The 18,022-nt window shown below is 54.2% G+C and overlaps 1 protein-coding gene across 1 annotated transcript; it reads right to left on the reverse strand.

Moving 5' to 3' along the window:
• Positions 1–1,305: 1,305 nt before the first annotated feature.
• il17re (interleukin 17 receptor E) lies at positions 1,306–17,764 on the reverse strand. The gene is made up of 17 exons (XM_088916663.1): positions 17,597–17,764; positions 11,936–11,951; positions 11,598–11,732; positions 11,116–11,219; positions 10,925–11,002; positions 10,503–10,623; positions 9,260–9,399; positions 8,913–8,981; positions 8,630–8,696; positions 7,338–7,531; positions 6,977–7,024; positions 6,393–6,438; positions 6,067–6,218; positions 5,828–5,896; positions 4,863–4,914; positions 3,964–4,071; positions 1,306–3,660 (listed from the first exon to the last, which is right to left on the reverse strand). The coding sequence occupies exons 1-17, from the start codon at positions 17,690–17,692 to the stop codon at positions 2,729–2,731; spliced, it is 2,427 nt and encodes an 808-aa protein (XP_088772789.1). The 5' UTR covers positions 17,693–17,764; the 3' UTR covers positions 1,306–2,728.
• Between the last annotated feature and the right edge of the window lie 258 nt (positions 17,765–18,022).

The raw sequence follows: 18,022 nt of genomic DNA on the forward strand, positions 1-18,022 counted from the left end.
CCTGTCGTGCGCCCGGTCGAGCTCCCAGGAGGTCTCTGTGCCTCTGCGATAAGGTTCTGCAGCGCTGCCAGGCTGTTCCTGCCTGCTGCTGGCATGTACTGCTGGTGCCAGGTACAAAGTGTTCACTCTCCAGTGGAATATTAACCACATCAGCGCAAAAGCCCAGGACTGCACAGTCCCTGCAGGCGTCCAGGAACAGGCGCTGCCTTGCTTGTAGCTGGCACTCCCAACAGAAGGACCCGCTGTCTTTATCAGCCTGTTGTTGACAGAAGCAGACCAGCGCTGTGTTTGCAGTTCAGGAGCTGTACAAAACTCATTTCCTTGCACACAGTTAACAGCTGGACTCGCTCATTCATTAACAACCTTTACTGCTGTGTACCTCCAGCTGTAAAGGGAGAAAAAGCTGTTGTAACTCTTCATCACCTTTGTTATTGCTCTGCCCTGATGTTTTTATCTGTTGTGGTCCAGGACGTCTGTGTAACTAAGAAATGAACTGTTGTTCTTGTCTGTTTCTCAGGGTTTTATGTTTGTTTTTATTTGGCATTTGTTTCCTACTGTCACGGCAATGTCTCTGGCCACCATGTGTTGAAATGCTAACGATCAGTCTAGGAGGGGGCTCATTACTCCAAAGATCTTGTCAGCTGTTTCTGAAAAGATCCCTCCGGCTGCAAGAGCGCAGCTGGGTGTTTGTTCCAGACACCCCCATCCTTTGTGTAAAGACGCCTGTCCTGTTCTCACTGACTTTGAGCTATTTGGCTCCTTGCCTTCTGTACTGAATATGCAGTGTTTCCCAGCTCCTGGCCCCCCTACTTTTCAAAGCAGCCCCAGGACAGCAGGCGGGGCCGCAGTCGTCACACGGTGTAGGAGAAGCGCGCACAGGTATTTCAGCAACGCGCTGCCTAGGATTGAGGAAGTGAGTCATCACAGGCCCATCCACATTTCCATGAGGTTGAAGAAGATGCATATCTGCCAAACCAGTTTGTGTCCCAGACAGGAGCAGGGGAGCAGGTTTGCATTGCTGCCTCGCAGCCCTGGGTCCCTGGGGCTCGATTCCGCAGCCAGGGTGCTGTGTGCGTGGAGTCTGCATGTTCTCCCGGCGTTTACGTGGGTTTCCTCCCAGAGTCCAGAGACTCGCTGGTGGGTCGACTGGCCCCGGTGCGAGTGTGTGTTTGTGTGTCTGTGTGCCCTGAGATGGACCGGTGTCCTGTGCAGGGTGTACCCCATCTTGTGTCTCTTGCTTGCCGGGTTAGGCTCCGACACCCCCTATGACCCTGTCGTGGATCCAGTGATCAGAAAACCGATGTAAGTGCTCTTTGTTTTTAATGGAAAGTCACAAATAAGACAGTGCATTTCAAAACCAACTGTCCATATTCCTGGACTGAAGAGATGTAACACATTTTCACACTTCCTTCTCACGACCTGAGCAGCCATGAACCGAAACGGGCCTGGGCCGGCCGACAGCGGCTCTCCAGGCCGGCCAGGCGTCTCCGTTCTCCCTGAGGGAGGGAGGGGGGCAGCACTACGTGCCACGGCACATTACAACAGAGGCGAAAAGAAATAAAACGTTAGCTCAGTCTACAATAGCAACAGGCCTGTCAGGGCTGGAGTGGAATGTCTCAGGGACAGTGAGAGGACACCTCTAGACAGCAGGAGGACTTCTCTCCAGTGAGCACTCAGGAGGGATGGATACAGGCCTCAGGGGCCGAAGGACACAGTTCTGTATCGAACGGCGGCAGTATAGAAGCGCCAGTGTTCCTGCACTGAGGATGAATGAAGCTCCAGAGCTAGCTGGAATCTTACCAGCTGTATTGAGGAAATGAGAGATGTTATTCACAAGCCTCTGACGTAAGTCTTTCACCCGTTTGTTCCTGTTTCATTCTGAGCAAGAGGAAACCCAGGAGGAAGCGGCCGTGAATCCGAGAACAGGAGGCGCTTCTGTCCACAAGCGCGGGTGGCGGCGGGGGTCTGGAACAGCTGCCCAGCTGTGGTGCTGAAGCCGATACCCCGGTTTGATTGGATGGAATCCTCCCGTCATGACAGGAGGCACTGTTTTACACAAAGAGTTGTGGGAGTGTGGAACACTGCCCAGCCAAGTGGGACATGTATACATCTTACTTATCCAGCATCGCAAATAGCACCACTTAAGCACATTGTGAGAGGTGTTGCTGGGGTCTGTTAATTTAGCCTTCAACAAAAGTCACACTAAGATGCCATAAAGCTGACTTGCTTTAGCAGCTCCAGTGACTTAACGCTACATAATAAAAGACAGGAACAACACCCACAAACAGGATAAAGCAGACCAATGTCTGTTGCATATCAAAGGACAGAACCTAGAGCAAGACAGAGTAGGACAAGTAGTAATTACATATCAAAGAACACCCAGTGCACATTCTTGGACTTATTGAGCTCAATAAAACTGAATTTGCACAAGACAGTGTCCGGCTCTTCTGATGTAGAATTTCCCCACAACAACTACTAACTAGCAAACTGGCTAAATAGCCAGATAGCGTCTTGTCTCAAGTTCTCCTGTATGAAGTTCAGCACTAATCTGCTGTAGTTGTAGGGTCCTGCTGCAGTGGTCCAGTGCAGAAGCAGTCAGGGAGTGGCGCCCAGACCACCGCCACCACGCTGTCTCTCTGACCACGCCCCCGTGTGCTGGAAGCCCCGCCCCACTGCCAGTCAAGGCCACGCCTCCTGTCGCCGTGGGACCCTGAGCTTGTCCTCCTGTTCACCGGCTTGAGCTCCTCCTCTTCCCCTTCCTGTGGCCGTGGTGACCTTTGCCCCGCCTGTGCCCCTCCTCCTGTCGCCAGGGAGACCACAGCCACGCCGCCAGCTGGCACGCCAGTCTGTGTGCCAGGGTCTTGGTCAGGAGCCGGGCCCAGCAGCGCCGGCAGCCCCCTCTGCCCCCCTGCAGCTCCTCCACCAGTCTCCCGAAATCGCGGGGCAGCCGGTAGTGGGGGAGCCCGCTGAGTCTCTGGGGGATGTCCCGACTGTGGCAGAGCCCCGTGAAAGACACCAGGGCAAACTCCCCACCCCCGTCCCCACCGCCTCCCTGCTCGCTCAGCAGACAGGCCAGGGCGGCCTGGAGCACTGGGCTGGTGTAAGAGCAGGGCCCCTGCTTGCTCCCGCTCCCCTCCTCTCCCTCTCCTCCCGCACAGAGCCTCCACTCTTCCTCCGCTTTCCCGGCCGCCCCCTTCGGCCTCTTCGTTCCCTGCTCCCTCTTCCTCCTTCCCCGTCCTTCTCCGCCTCTCCTGTTTGCTCTTCCCACTCCTCTCCCTCTCTTCTCCTTTCCTTCTCCTTCTGCAGCTCCTCTCTCTTTCCTCCTCCTCTCCTCCCCCTCTGTCTCTTCCTCCTGTCTCCTGCTGCTCCTCTCTCCCTCTCCACCAGCTCGACCTCCTCTCCAGCGCTGGTACACTTCCCTGCCCTCGGGGCTCCAGGCTATCAGCACCCTGCCTTCTGCCCTCCTCACGGCCTCTCTCTGCCCGTACAGCCAGGGCACGGGTCCCAGCTGCGCCAGCTCCCCCTGGGCCCAGTGGGAGAGCTGCACCTCGCAGCACAGCTCCCTCTGCAGGAGGGAGGCCAGAGCACACACCGCGGACACCTGGGGCTCCGAGTCCGAGGAACTCACCAGCAGCACGGGCTTGTGCTGCCAGACAGGGCCTGCAGGGGGAGCCAGAGAGAAAGCGGGGTCAGGCACAGACACAGGGAGTCGAACCGTCTCTCCCTCCTCACCCTCCCCTCTCTCTCTTCGTGTCTGCGTCTTCTCTGCAGGTCCGCGTGTTTCTCTCTCCTTTCGCTCTGATAGGAGGAAGCGGGGCGTGCAATCTGCCCCCCTGCACCTCATGAAACTTGTTTGCACCGTAACTCGCTTCTGAAAAGCGCTCATGACCGGAAATAACCCACGAGCGATGGATTACATGGCTGAAGCCAGCAGTGCTGCTGGAGCTCCCCCTAGAGGCCCACCTGACAGTCTCTTCCGGATGCCCAGGTATCCCAGGAACAGCAGCAGCGTCGTGGAGAAGGACAGGATGAGAGCGGCCAGAGCCATGAGGCCGAGCCTCCCGTTGGGATCTAAGGAAGAATCGACAGCAATGAGAGCAGGTCATCCGTCTGCTGACACGGGAGTCTCCCCCAGCGGCTTCCTCAAGGATCCGGAGGAATCCGTGTCAACAGCTGGGGTGGGACCTTTGTCCCAGACATAAAAACAAGCTTTATTTTATATAGCGCCTTAAAGTGCTTTACATTAGGTATAAAAGAACGAAAAAACAGTTATAAGGACAGCAAATTACAATGTAAGGACATATAAGAAGGACTATCGGCTATAATGCACCAGAGGTTAAAAAATGGAGCAGAGAGAGACGCTAATTTAGCAAAGCCCTTCTGAAGGAGGTTTCGAGTCTGGGCTTGAAAGTGCTGGGGGTAGGCGAACACTGACAGGGTTACTGCCCTGGCCTTACGCAGATGATGGAGGAGCCGAGCAGCGTGACCTCAGTCTAGTCGCACTTTGGGTGAAGGAAAGTTTGAGTTGCTCAGGTTTTTATATCAGAGAAGGAATCTGCATATTCGCTTCTCTTTGTGTGAAAATGTACATTTTCATCTGGCAGCACAGGGAGTCCTGGACAGCTGCACGCACTGCTCCTGTTTTTCTTCATGAACTGGGATGAAGTCAGAACACCCAGCAAGCACCAACATGAAACACGGGAGAACACGCAAACTCCACACAGAAGAACCTCCTCCCTCTGGAACAGACAGGGGCCCAGCCAGGACACCAGCAGAGCTGAGCTGCCCCGTTGCTGGGCTGCCCACTCTGAACTCACTGGCTCAGTTCCTGGCCCACTCCTAACAGCAGAAGAGACACTCACTGTAAGGGCACAGCAGCATCTTCGGCGAGAACGCCACATCTGTACGCCACACCTGGGAGACACAGGAAGGGACAGTCAGGGCAGGAGGGGCTATTCTTTCTATCGTTCTACCCTCTTATTTCTCTTGTGAACACATACACCTGAAGAAGTACTGAACTGGGAGAGAGGATCAGAGGGCGGAGAGCCAGCAGGGGGCGCTCTTCCCTCCGGACACAGATTTCCAGACCAATGTCCCAGGAGTTAGTAACAGTGTAAGGGTGATATATTATGATGATGATGATGATGATGATGATGAAGTCTACAGTACCCATCCGTAACTGATACAGTCCTGATCTTCATGGGATTTTGCCTTTGAAAGCGGGAGGTACTGTATATCACAAAAATGATGATTGAAGAGGGATGTCCTGTAGTCGCGTACATTACCACTGTGCGTCAGTATTTAATGATCAGTTTATTGAGCTTCAATCTAAATAATACTAAGAGCTGGTTTCGTCATATGGCAAAGCCTCTGGGTTAAACATGAAAAATAGAGACCAGCACCACCTAACCAGCCCTAAACCACCAGCGTTTGTGGTTCAGGCCTGTTTACCCAGCTGTGCAATAGGACTATAAAACAGACAGATAAGATTAAGGAGGGTCACACACTGAGCTCACTGAAGACTTTGCTCTGCTCTTTGAGCATTCTGGGCACTGGAACCAGCTCCCCTCGCAGTCGTCTCAGTTCTCTCAGTAGCCCGTGGTGAGGGACAGTCCCTGAAGGTCTGGGATGTACTGTATCTGGCTGCTCTTCTCTGGACAGTCTGCGCAGTTGAGCAGCAGCATCTCTGATTTATCCTGAAGACCAGAGCTGTGCACACAGCACGAGGCCCTGTCCCCCAACATTCACATCCCCCCCAAAAAAACAAAACCACACAAACGTCCCCTCACATTTCAGAACAGCCCGTCTGAAGACAGGGGAGACATACCTGCACGCAAAGCCAGGGGCCCGGAGAGCTCAGAGTCACGCGCAGCTCCGTGGCGTTCGAACCCGAGTCCTGCGGGACAGAGCGCAGTGTTAACCCCCGAAGGAGCAGACCTCAGCAACACCTTTCACAATGCTGCGTGCTTATGCAGTCTCCTCCCACGTCCTCCTCAGCTGGAGACCAGGGAGGCTGAGCTCCTCGACCCCCTGCGCAGCCTCAGCGCCCGTCCCCCGCTCTCTCACCAGCGAGGCGCGGTGCACGGGCGCCACAGGGACGCACCGCTCCTCCTCGCGGCGGCACAGCCCGGCACTGAAGGATGCTGGGACGCCAGAGGTGATGCGCAGGTGCTGGAGCGAGCCGGCAGGCGTGACCTCCGCTGTCCAGTCTGCGTCTCCTGGAGCACAGGGGAGAGACATTCAGCCACAGGCTGCAGAGAGGCCAGGCCATCGCACCGAGCTGCCATGAGAATTACTGCCCAGACTCCTTCAGCGCCTGGCAGACAACAGTTACACTCCATCTATAAATAACTGGGTTCCATGGGTAAGGGAATCAGAACGTCTCGACAGACCTGGGCCAAAGGGACACTCTACGTGGTAGCTGTCTTGGTAGGATAACTGCAGAGACAAGGAAACAAGCAGGTCTGTTACAACTCAAAACAAGCACTGAAACACACACAAGCACACTCATGCACAGCAACACATACTTTCACACACTCCCTGTCCCTCTCACACACACTCATCAGTTCAGCTCAGTTTATTGTCATGTGCACAGGTGCCATGAAATGCTTGTTTGCATGTGTGCTCCCATACAGAGACATTAAGGAAACACCAACAACATAAACACAGAACAGCGGCAGCAACAACAACAAGTTAAATAACATACAACAAGCTATCCATCCACTCATCCACACACACACATACACACACACACACGATCACACATTTCCACTGACTGCTACCAACTCCCACAGACTCTCACTTACTGTTGCCCACTCTGCCCATGAGTATCTCCACAGTTAAGTCCTATCAACAAGTCTGTGCACTTTTAAATATGAAAGAAAACTGTTTGGCCACAGAACAAGTCCTTCCCACCCTGAGCGAGGGGTCCCCGTCCCCGATGTACGATACTACACAAACACACAAGCGGGCTCACCTGGACACACAGCTGTGGGTGTCTGTCCACTCCGGAGATTGTGTACACCTGAGGGAGGGAGGAGGGGGGTCACAGTCTTTCCAGAACCGTCTCAGACACCAGCCACTCACTGGGGTCCAGTTTGGGATTGTTAACCAGTCTGTTTCCCCATTCAATTCAATTAGTAAAATACATGAGTTCACAGGCTCCTTCTTGCTCTACGATTTGTTACTGAGACTATGATTCCCCTTAGCAGTTACAGTAATCTTGCTTGATCTATAATTAATACGCACTCTTAGACTGTCTGTCGTAGATTCATTATTGTTATTCTCTGTAATGCTATCAATATTAGTAGCAGTACTGCTGTAGTAGTGTTACTCACAGAGTCTTCCCTCTTCAGTGTGGAGTTGACTATCACTCTGCATGCACTGGGTGCAGTTTCACTGTCTCTCCAGCAGAGGGAGGCAGAGCTGTGTGGTAGAGGGCAGGGAGAGTCCCACCTCAGGGTCAGCGTGCTGCCTGACCTCTGACTCAGGAAGTGAATAGTGCTGGATCGCCACAAATCATCAGCCCGTGCTGGAATAAACCAGAGCTGAAGTTAACAGTCAGTACTGAAACTGAAAAACTGTTCAGTTCAAGTGACAAATTCAGGGAGATAAATTGTTAAAGCTGCAGGAATACAGGATGCTTGCATAGGGGAACACAATCCTATGGACAATACTGGTCCAGATTAGTATCAGTTCCTCCAGACAGGGGTTTACAAGCAGCAGTTCTGGACTCACTCAGAGCACATGGTCTGAGTACTGAGATTGTCAGAAGGATCGATTAAGTTCCCCATAAGTAATCAATTCTCAAACTGCTGTAGAGAGTAGGAGTACCACAGGGATGTGTACTAGGACCACTGTTCTAATTAGTATATATATATGGAATCTCGATCCTGGTGTCGTTAGTAAACTAGACAGGTTCACAGATGATCTCAAGTGAGGCAAACACTGTAGAGGCAGAAAATGAAACTGAAAAAGGTTTAGATACAATTCAGGACAGGACTGAACAAACACGTGGCAGATGATGTTTAGTGGAGACAAGTGCAGGGTTTTGCATGCAGGCAGTAAAAACATAGACTGTAAATACAAATGGGGAAACTGAGACAGAAGAGGCCGCTTATGGAAAAGACTGAGGTGTTCATGTTGACACATCATTTCCATCTTCTAGACACTACAGGAAGCAATAAAAAGGCAAATTGTAGGATTTAAAATTACTGCCCCCCTGGCCTTTACTGATCTTGGCCTCCTAATAACCCCCCTCTCTGAACTGGCTTCACCACTCTGCTCTCCTCCCCACTGAGACTGGTGTGTGGGGAGCAGACTGGAGCATCATCCAGGTGGGGCTGCACACTGGTGGGGGTGGAGGGGAGTCCCCATTACCTGTAAAGTGCTTTGAGTAGAATGTCCAGAAAAGCAGTATAGACGTGTAAGGATATTTATATAATATTCTTATGACTGTATGCCTTCCACATCAGTGCTGTCCGCCACAGTTGTACTCGATGTATGTACTGTGCTCCCTCTGGTGGTCACAATTGACACAGCAGCCTCTACTGACAGTTCAGTGGCTGACTCCACCCGTGTGTGTGTGTGAGACGGCCTTCAGGAAGCTCAGAGAGAAGGGCACACTCACTGTCCCAGCGCTGGTCCTTCAGGGGGCAGGCTATCCGGCGCCAGTGGTCGTAGCCCAGATGATACACCTGCAGAAAGAGGTGTGCACAGGCTGAGAGACAGACAGCTCCGGCTCCAGTGAGAGCAGTCATGCAGTGCAGTGTGTGATTCGTGCTGCCTTGACTGGTTCTGTGGATGAACTGCCTCTCCGCTAGTGGGGCCTCCACTGGGAGAACGATCTCGCCCTTCTCTCTGTGTCCCGTGTCTCCGCAACGCTCTGACAGCTGCGGGAGTCGGACTCTTACCTCCACACACAGGCAGGGCAGCAGGAGGGGGAAGGACAGGCGGGCGGTCAGAGCCTCGCTGGGGTCCACCTGCGACACACAGAGGGTCAGGAGGGGTACGGAGACGCCTGGCTCTCCGCGCTCCTGGGCAGAGGAGCCCGGGACAGGAGTGGGCGCAGGCGTGCGACACACAGAGGACACTCGATTGGCTCTGCAGGCAGGGGGTAGGAACCTCACCGCTGTCGGGGCGACGATCTGCTCATGGCATTCCCACAGGACAAGGACCGGAGCGAGACAGAGAAGAGGACAGAGAGGAAGCAGGCTGCGAGTACAGGATAAGACTGACACACACAGACAGGTGTCCTCACCAGGCCAGTGACCGGGGGGGAGAGGTCATCGCAGACGATGAAGTGCTGGTAGCACAGCCGCGCCTTCAGCACTGGCCCAGGGAGCACAGACACCACCAGGGCACGAGCAGGTCCATCCAGGGTCACATTGAACACGGGGCCTGCAGTGAGCGCCAAGCACACCAGAGTGTGTGAGAGCACACGCTGCACCCTCCAGCACACACGCTCCCCCCCTCGAGCACACACGCTGCACCCTCCAGCACACACGCTCCCCCCCTCGAGCACACACGCTGCACCCTCCAGCACACACGCTGCACCCTCGAGCACACACGCTCCCCACCTCGAGCACACACGCTGCACCCCTCGAGCACACACGCTCCACCCCTCGAGCACACACGCTGCACCCTCACGCACACACGCTGCACCCTCACGCACACACGCTCCCCCCCTCCAGCACACACGCTGCACCCTCACGCACACACGCTCCCCTCCTCGAGCACACACGCTGCACCCTCCAGCACACACGCTGCACCCTCACGCACACACGCTGCACCCTCGAGCACACACGCTCCCCCCCTCGAGCACACACGCTGCACCCTCGAGCACACACGCTGCACCCTCCAGCACACACGCTCCCCCCCTCGAGCACACATGCTGCACCCTCACGCACACACGCTGCACCCTCGAGCACACACGCTGCACCCTCGAGCACACACACTCCCCCCCCTCGAGCACACACGCTCCCCCCCTCGAGCACACACGCTGCACCCTCACGCACACACGCTCCCCCCCTCGAGCACACATGCTGCACCCTCACGCACACACGCTGCACCCTCTAGCACACACGCCCCCCCCCTCAAGGACACACACTGCACCCTCGAGCACACACGCTGCACCCTCGAGCACACACGCTCCCACACTCGAGCACTTTATAGCAGTGGGAGTTCACAATTCCCCAACAGGTACAAAAACAGGGTGTGGGCTGTTAGTTAGTGTCCCAGACTGAACACTGCTACTTCTTTACAGGAACTGAATCTAATTAACTGACCTTGCAATATTCAATAACATCCAACAATGTACTGCAACATACTGCTGTTGTGTAGAATAAACTGTTATACTGTAATACACCACAACAGAGTTAACTCAAATAAAATATTGGACACTGCAATCTGCTATAATGAATAGAACATCACATGGTGAACTACTGCACTCCTGCAAATTTCTCAGGGCTGCTCCCTGGCGGTGACAGTGTTTTGGGCTGTACCTCTCTCGCTGTCCTCCACCGTGTAGGCCACGCTCACCGGCTCCTGGAACACACTGCTGGACACAGACACCAGGACATCTCGCCCCCCCTCTGCCTCAAAACACTCATAGGACAGCTGCCACTGAGAGGGACAGACAGACAGAGAGAGAGTGATACAGTGAGGAGCACAGGAGCACAAAGAGGCACTGAGAGACACAGGAGTACAGAAAGACACAAAGACACAGAGAGGCATAGAGACACTGAGAGAAGCAAGGAGACACAGGGAGACAGAAAGATGCATAAAGACACAGAGAGCCACTGAGAGAAGTAAAGAGAGATGCAGAGAGATGCAGGGAGACGCAGGGAGACGCAGGAGTACAGAGAGACACAGGAGTACAGAGAGACACAGGGCCAGTCAGATTCAGCAGACAGACACATCTTACAGTTCTGGGTGTGTGTGACGAATTCAGCTGTGGGTCTGGGGGCTCCAGTATCCTCCAAGCCCTTCTCTGCTCCTGCCACTGACAGACAGAGGGGGGAGAGGGAAGAGAGGAGAGAGCCGATCAGAGCCGTCCATGCAGCACGCAGGACAGAGCCGGTGGAGGAGGGGAAGAACAGATGAGGGGTTTCTTACTTTCCAGGTTTCTGCAGTGGCACGGCGTCTCCCGCGCACCCTGACCTCCCAGTGGCGGTTGCTGCTCAGCTCCAGGAAGTCCAGCACAATGTTTCTGGGCAGAACTGAGAGCAGAAGATGGGACACGTGCAGTGAGGGAGACCGAGCGACAGGGGGCGACAGAGAGCAGTGTAAGCAGAGCCGGGGTCGGGGCGGGGACAAGGACCACTATGTGCTGCCTGCGTTCAGAAGCCAGCAGGTGGCGGTGTGCTACAGGGACAGAGGTCTCCACCAGAGGGCGAAAGAGTTCCGCCTTGGAGACGTGGCTTGAGCTGCAGGAGTGTTTTCCGGGCTCTCGGAGATCATTACGAGAACAGGCAGCAGGGAGAGCTTGGACTCAGCATTTTGCTTCATCTGTTTTGTTTGCTGCAGTTAATGACCTGTGATGTGAGGCTGATGAGGAAGAGGGCAGGGGGCCCCCTGTCCAGGGGCCAGAGACTCACCCCTGCAGGGCAGCGCCACCTGGGCCCTGACACAGGTGCTGCAGTGGGCTCGTCCAGGCGGGCACAGCGTCAGTGTCGAGAGGGTCAGGCTCGGCCTGGCCTCCGGCTCCGGCTCCGGCCCAGTCCAGTGAGGGTCTGGAGGAGAGAGAGGCCGGGGTCAGATTCTGCACCTCCAGCAGCCCCCATGAGGAGCCAACATGTCACGGCGAATCCAGCGCCACCTGCAGGGCGGGAGCAGGGCTGCGCCCAGGCACAGCGCAGGAAGGACTCCTCTTCCGGCAGCGCCTGTGTGTGTCCTGCTCAGGCGCTCCGCAGACCCGCCCAGTGAAGGAACTTACCAGCCAGCTCTCGGACCTGCAGAGACAGAGAGCAGAGAGAGAGAGGACGTTAGTCAACGCTGCACAGAGGAAGCTTTTCAAAGGGCTGTTGAGCAACACCTCAGTTTCATAGAAGGAGAAAAAAACTTCCGCAAAACACGACGCAGGTTTTGCATTCATGGGAAGGAACTGTGGGGGCGACAGCTGCGATGGCCTGACAGAACAGCGCCCCAGCTCAGCGCTCCCCCTCCTCTGTCCCCACGAGGAGCGACAACTGCAGCCCAGACCCTAAAGGGTGTCCCCGAGCCTCTGGCACCACCAGCGTTCGTACTGCTCCTCTGCGTCTCCCTGCTCATACTCCCCAATATACCCACCACAGTCCAGCTGGAACCCCAATATTCACCAATCCCCACCGCAGTCCAGCTGGAACCCTGTGGCTGGGTGAGTCCCCACCACAGTCCAGCTGGAACCCCGCCTCAGTGCAGACCGAACCCTAGCTGGGGACCCCTAATGCACTGTAAACTGTCCTGGGAGTTCTGCAGGCTCTTGTGGGTCTGGATCTGCCCAGTGTGAGCCTGAGCACAGCCGGACTGCAGAACCACTGCAGCAGGACCTGAGACACAGCTCCAAGCACAGAGCCGAGCGGCACAGACAGCAGGACCCGCTGTCGCTTGGACAGAGCCGACTGCTCATTTTACACACCCACAGACCAAGATCTTCTTCCGCCTTTTCAATTTCAAGATCAATATTTCATTATTTGCACAGAATATTGAGCTGCCGTCTCCAGCGCTGTGACTGCGTGTGTGATTGCAAAACAGAGAAGAATCTTCATGCTGAACTGCACCTGCAGGAAAGACAACGCCCTCAACCACAAAGACAACCAGGAAGGTGTGTACACTTTTGTTGCAGGTATCCATCTGTAATATTTCAAAGGCGCCTGTCACTGTCTAGGGCAAGAGATGCCAAATCCCACTGGAGAAGAGCTCTATAGGCTACACTCCAACACTCAGTCTCCAGGCTACACTCCAACACTCGGTCTCCAGGCTACACTCCAACACTCGGTCTCCAGGCTACACTCCAACACTCGGTCTCCAGGCTACACTCCAATGCTCGGTCTCCAGGCTACACTCCAACACTCGGTCTCCAGGCTACACTCCAACACTCGGTCTCCAGGCTACACTCCAACACTCGGTCTCCAGGCTACACTCCAACACACAATGCTACATTTAAAGCACTAGACTCTCAGTGGATTACCAGCGTCATTACAGGCAATTGGACCTCAATCTATCTGTTTGCTCAGCTGCTAGCTGGCTGGCCCCAGGCTGGTATTTTCCGTAAGAGCTCATAAGGTGCTGAACTCTGCAGTGCTGCTTCCGTGGGTTACAGCTCCCCTGGGCTACTCGCTATGCAGTAACCGTCTCACTGCCTGTCTCAGTACAGCGTCTTCACAGCCAGCTGTGTCCATTAGCTCAGAGCAGCGCGACGTCACTGGGTGCAGGACTGGGCTGTACAGGTGTCAAACTCGCAGCACCTGAAGAGGTGTGGACAGCTCTTGAACAGCTGCCAATTAGAGAGGAATTAGTTTAATTAAATTAATAATAGCACAGGAGGAAGGAGCTGGGCTCTCCTCATGTCAGTCGCTGGATGTAAGCCCCATACATCATCCCAGACCCCTGGAGACATGATGCAGTGACCCTTGACCACTGCCTCTGCACAATGCACTCCCCATCATTTACCTGGTGCAGGTAAGCACCACAACACTGCCCACATCAGTTAGTTACCTGTTAGCTGAATTTTAGGAGTAACCCTTAACTGGAGAGATCATTCACGTGCTTCATCAACAACTTCGCTTTGTGCTCCACTGCCTGTGCTTCTCCTGGTCTCATGTCTAATCTTCGCTGGTGGGACTGGCAGCTGTCACAGTAGGACAGGACAGAGGAAACATCTCTCTCACTCCACCGCTGCAGAAGGAGCTTCTGTTTTGCCGAGTGGATTTGCCCGCGGTGAACTCTCGAACCCGGAATCGGATCTGGGACACGTCCATGAGTGGTCAGGAACCTCAATCCCTGGTGTCCACTAGGAGTCCAGACAGAGGCACTGGGTGTCCAGGACACCAGGGCTGAGTGACCCTGGCCAGGGACCGGGAGACGACAGCAGTCTGCTGTCTCCCTGGACCGGAGTTCTGGTGAAGTCAAGAGGCTTCCAGCTGGGACAGCTGGTGCTGGACACTCTCCATGTGGGCCGAAAGGACACAGGACCCAACAGCAGCTTCCCGTCTGGACAGATGCAGACAGCCTGGCAGGAGACTGAGACACAGCAACTCCAGGTGCCGACCCGTCTGCACAGCCCGTGGGCACTGGAGACATCTCCCGGGCTTCGGTACCGACGGGACGGACCAACGGACACCGAGAATCCACGAGGAGATCCAGAAACGTTTAAACTGGGGAGGAAGGGTGGGGGAACCAAGGAAAAATGAAAATGAGGTTTCATGGGAGCAAAGGCCAAGGGAGAAACGAGACTGACGAGCTGGGAGCAGCAGGCAGGACGCAGCCACGCTGGGGGGGCATGACGTCACTGGAATTCGGTAAAAGTCCAACAAATCACGCAACAGCTTCTGCCTCCAGGCAATGTGACTGCTGAACAGCCAACCTGCAGCTCCTTCAGCAAATCACCTGTAGTGGCTACATGGACATGGACACACTGCACTCCCTGGACGTGATGTGCCGCGCGCACCCTGGACACATAGCAGCTCTACTCATATTGAGTTTTGTCTGAGTTTATTTCATTCAATTTCTATTACATTATCTGTTATTATGTAACCTTATTTTGTAACCTTAATTTTGTGATTTTTATCCCCCCCGTGAGCTCCTAGAAAAGACATTTCATTGCCCGCAACCACTGCTGTATTGTTGTGCATTGGATAAATACAGTTTGATTTACTGATTGATTGATTGAGTCCCAGAGAGCTGCTCAGCTGAAACTGCCGGGGAGGAATAACGTCGGCAGACACGCTCCGTTCCGGAGAGACGGCACAGCACTCTATGCCAAAGACCTCACAGGTTCGGGAACTACAGCTCGAGGAATTGGGAGTCTCCGTATCCCTGCGGAACGGACGAGTTGAATAACATTCCCAAGCTGCAGTGCTGGGACAATACGGTAGAGCACCAGACACAGCTGTTGATCATGATTCAGCAAGGAAACCCACAGCATCCGTCCGCGCGCCATTCCTGCTGGTTTGTGCTGGAAAAGCAGCGCCTGACGTGCTTTCGTCTTGAAGACAGAGTCTTTTTCAGGGTGCGGCGTCATTCAGCCCCCCTACAACGGCAACAAGAGTCATGTGTGGCCCTGAATAAAGAAGGCGCTATATCTCGGAAGTGAAAGCGGTACTTTCAACGGCACAGGCGCTGAAGAACGCGGTGAGTTTCATCGTTTGCGCTGGTCGCAGGAGGGCCAACTTTGCCGAGGTCTCTAACTCAACACCGTATGATGAAATGAAGGATTTTTGTCCAAAAGAAGAAGCAGTCTGTGTGAGACCCGAGGTGCCCACACACTGCAGGGGCCGACACGGAGAGCGACTGCTCCCGCCCAGCTCATCAGAGCGCCTTCAAGAGGAAGCTCCTGCAGATCTGCTCGCCGGGCCGTGGAGACAGGCTGAGGCAAAGGGAAGTGAGAGAGCCGTCAGGGAACCGGGATTATAACACGCTTTGAAGCACACTCTGAAACTGAACTGGCTGACTTGAAATCTGATGTTTACGATTTCCAGAAAGCTGACCTGAGAGGAACACGATACAGTCCAAGAGAAGTGAAATGGGACAAAACTGAGATTGAATCCGTGGAGAGAAAGGACAGCAGCAGATTAAACCGATTCTGCTCGAAGCACAAAGCAAATAAATCGAAACGCAAAACACAATATCCCCAACGGTTGAACAAATCAATGAGGGAAAAAGGAAAAAGAAAGCGCTTCATCATAAACGTTATTAAAAACAACAGGATCCAGTGAAGGAGAGGCAGCTCAACGACTTGCAACACAGTTTAAAATATTAGACAGGCTGAGAAAGAGCTGACAAGGAATATTACAAGACAGGCTGGGAGAAATAAAAAGCCAGTTCAGCAACGGGCCTGTCAGGGCTGGAGTGGACTGTCCCAGGGACAGTGAGAGGACACCTCTAGACAGCAGGAGGACTTCTCTCCAGTGAGCACTCAGGAGGGATGGACACAGGCCTCAGGGGCCGAAGGACACAGTTCTGTATCGAACGACGGCAGTACAGAAGCGCCAGTGTTCCTGCACTGAGGATGAATGAAGCTCCAGAGCTAGCTGGAATCTTACCAGCTGTATTGAGGAAATGAGAGATGTTATTCACATGCGGCTCTTTTCACAGTCTCCCTAGACAGGGCTTGAACCTGGGACTAGTGACCTGCTCACATCAGGCACCTCCACAGCAAGAGTGACAAAACCCAGCCGAGTCACTGCTTACCAATAAGTCTGACTTCCGTTACACGTAAACTGCTACAGTTAAACTAAGGATCACCTGTATGGAAACAAGATTCTAGGAAACCGTCAACATGTATTTAGAAAGGGCAGATTTTGTCTAACGTGTCTGAACAAGTAACAATAGCAATGGATACAGACTGGGCATACAATGTGGTGCAGTTAGATTTTCTGAATGGTTTTGACAAAGATCTTCACAAATGATTAATTCTCAAATTGCGAGCAGTAGGCATTCTGGGAAATGTGGGCGATCAGACTAAGAATTGGTCATTAAATAAAAAACAGAGGGCACACACTGAGGGTGAACACACACATCAGACTAATTAGAGGGCTACCGCAGGGCTGAGTACTAGGACCACTAATTACTTTATATCAGGAATCTCGATCCTGGTGTCGTTAGTACACTAGACAGGTTCGCAGATGATCTCAAGTGAGGAGGATTAGCAAACACTGTAGAGGCAGCAAATGAAACTGAAAAAGGTTTAGATAGAATTCAGGACAGGACTGAACAAACACGTGGCAGATGATGTTTAGTGGAGACAAGTGCAGGGTTTTGCATGCAGGCAGTAAAAACAGACTGTGGGTAACTGAGGTGTTTATGTTGACACAGCATTTACATCTTCTAGACTCAGCTGGAAGCAATACAAAGCAATCAAATGCTGAGATCTGTAGTTCAAAGTGTAGAATGTAAATGTATCGGATGCTGCGAGTGTATAAAGATCTGGTAAGCACTGATTTATTACACGATTGTCTACAACCCTGGTCCCCCCGGTCTAGAAAAGATGTTGCTGCTCTGGAATGGAGAAGAGCGGCCAGATCCACTCTGGGCCCAGAGGACAGTCCTGCTCTGAGCAGCCGGAGGGACTGGACCTCTAGTCTGGGACGGGGGAGACTGTGGGGAGACCTGATACCAGTCTTCACAATCCGCCGGGACACAGACAGAGTCACGCCAGCGGGCGTCTCCAGAGCGAACCGAGGGACACGGACCCGAGGAAGAGCAGAACACGCGTCTTTACACGGAGGGGTGTGGGAGAACGGAACTCTACCGCACTGAGCTGCGCAGCTCCACGCTGCTGGAGCCGACAGCAGTCCGTTTACTGCCAACTGCCTACTTAGGATATCGTATGTTCTCATCGTGACCGGGGTCACCCCCAAACCCCCAGACCCCGCCGCGGACCCCGCCGTGCTCTTACCAGTGTGATGGCGAGACTGTTCCTCCTCGGCTCCCGTCCCACGGCCGGCGCCACGAGGCTCAGCGCGAGCGCGGCGAGTCCCAGCGCGAGCTCCATCCCTCCGGCGCAGCCTCGAGCCCCGCGGGGCCACGTCCACGGGCGACGGGGAACGAGCGCGAGGCGAGCCCTTCAGGAGTCACGCCGCTCAGGAAGTGGCACGTGTTTTGACTCGCAGGGGGTCGGGCCGTCACAGTTCCGTGTGGGTGGGGAAGCCGAAAGATTAAAAACTATTTCCCGAACGTCGTGCTGAGCTTGTGTCGCGTAGGTAAAGCCCAGGCACCGGCGTGTCTGTCCGGTTTGTACCAATCCGAGCCGCATCTGCGAGGCTGTGCGGTCTGTCCTTCACTCGCGGTGATCTTGAAGACTCACAGTGCGCTCCTGTTCTTC

The sequence above is a fragment of the Atractosteus spatula genome, chromosome 5 (assembly GCF_055471065.1).
Source record: "Atractosteus spatula isolate fAtrSpa1 chromosome 5, fAtrSpa1.hap1, whole genome shotgun sequence".
Lineage (NCBI taxonomy): Eukaryota > Metazoa > Chordata > Actinopteri > Semionotiformes > Lepisosteidae > Atractosteus > Atractosteus spatula.

Excerpts from the sequence above, each read along its gene's own strand:
- il17re (XM_088916663.1), bottom strand. The coding sequence starts at position 17,692 with ATGGAGCTCGCGCTGGGACTCGCCGCGCTCGCGCTGAGCCTCGTGGCG. Across the intron at positions 9,400-10,502 it reads GGTGGAGGACAGCGAGAGAG|GCCCCGTGTTCAATGTGACC; the intron begins GTACAGCCCAAA and ends CGCTCACTGCAG. Across the intron at positions 8,697-8,912 it reads TGCCCTGCCTGTGTGTGGAG|GTGTATCATCTGGGCTACGA; the intron begins GTAAGAGTCCGA and ends CTCTTTCTGCAG.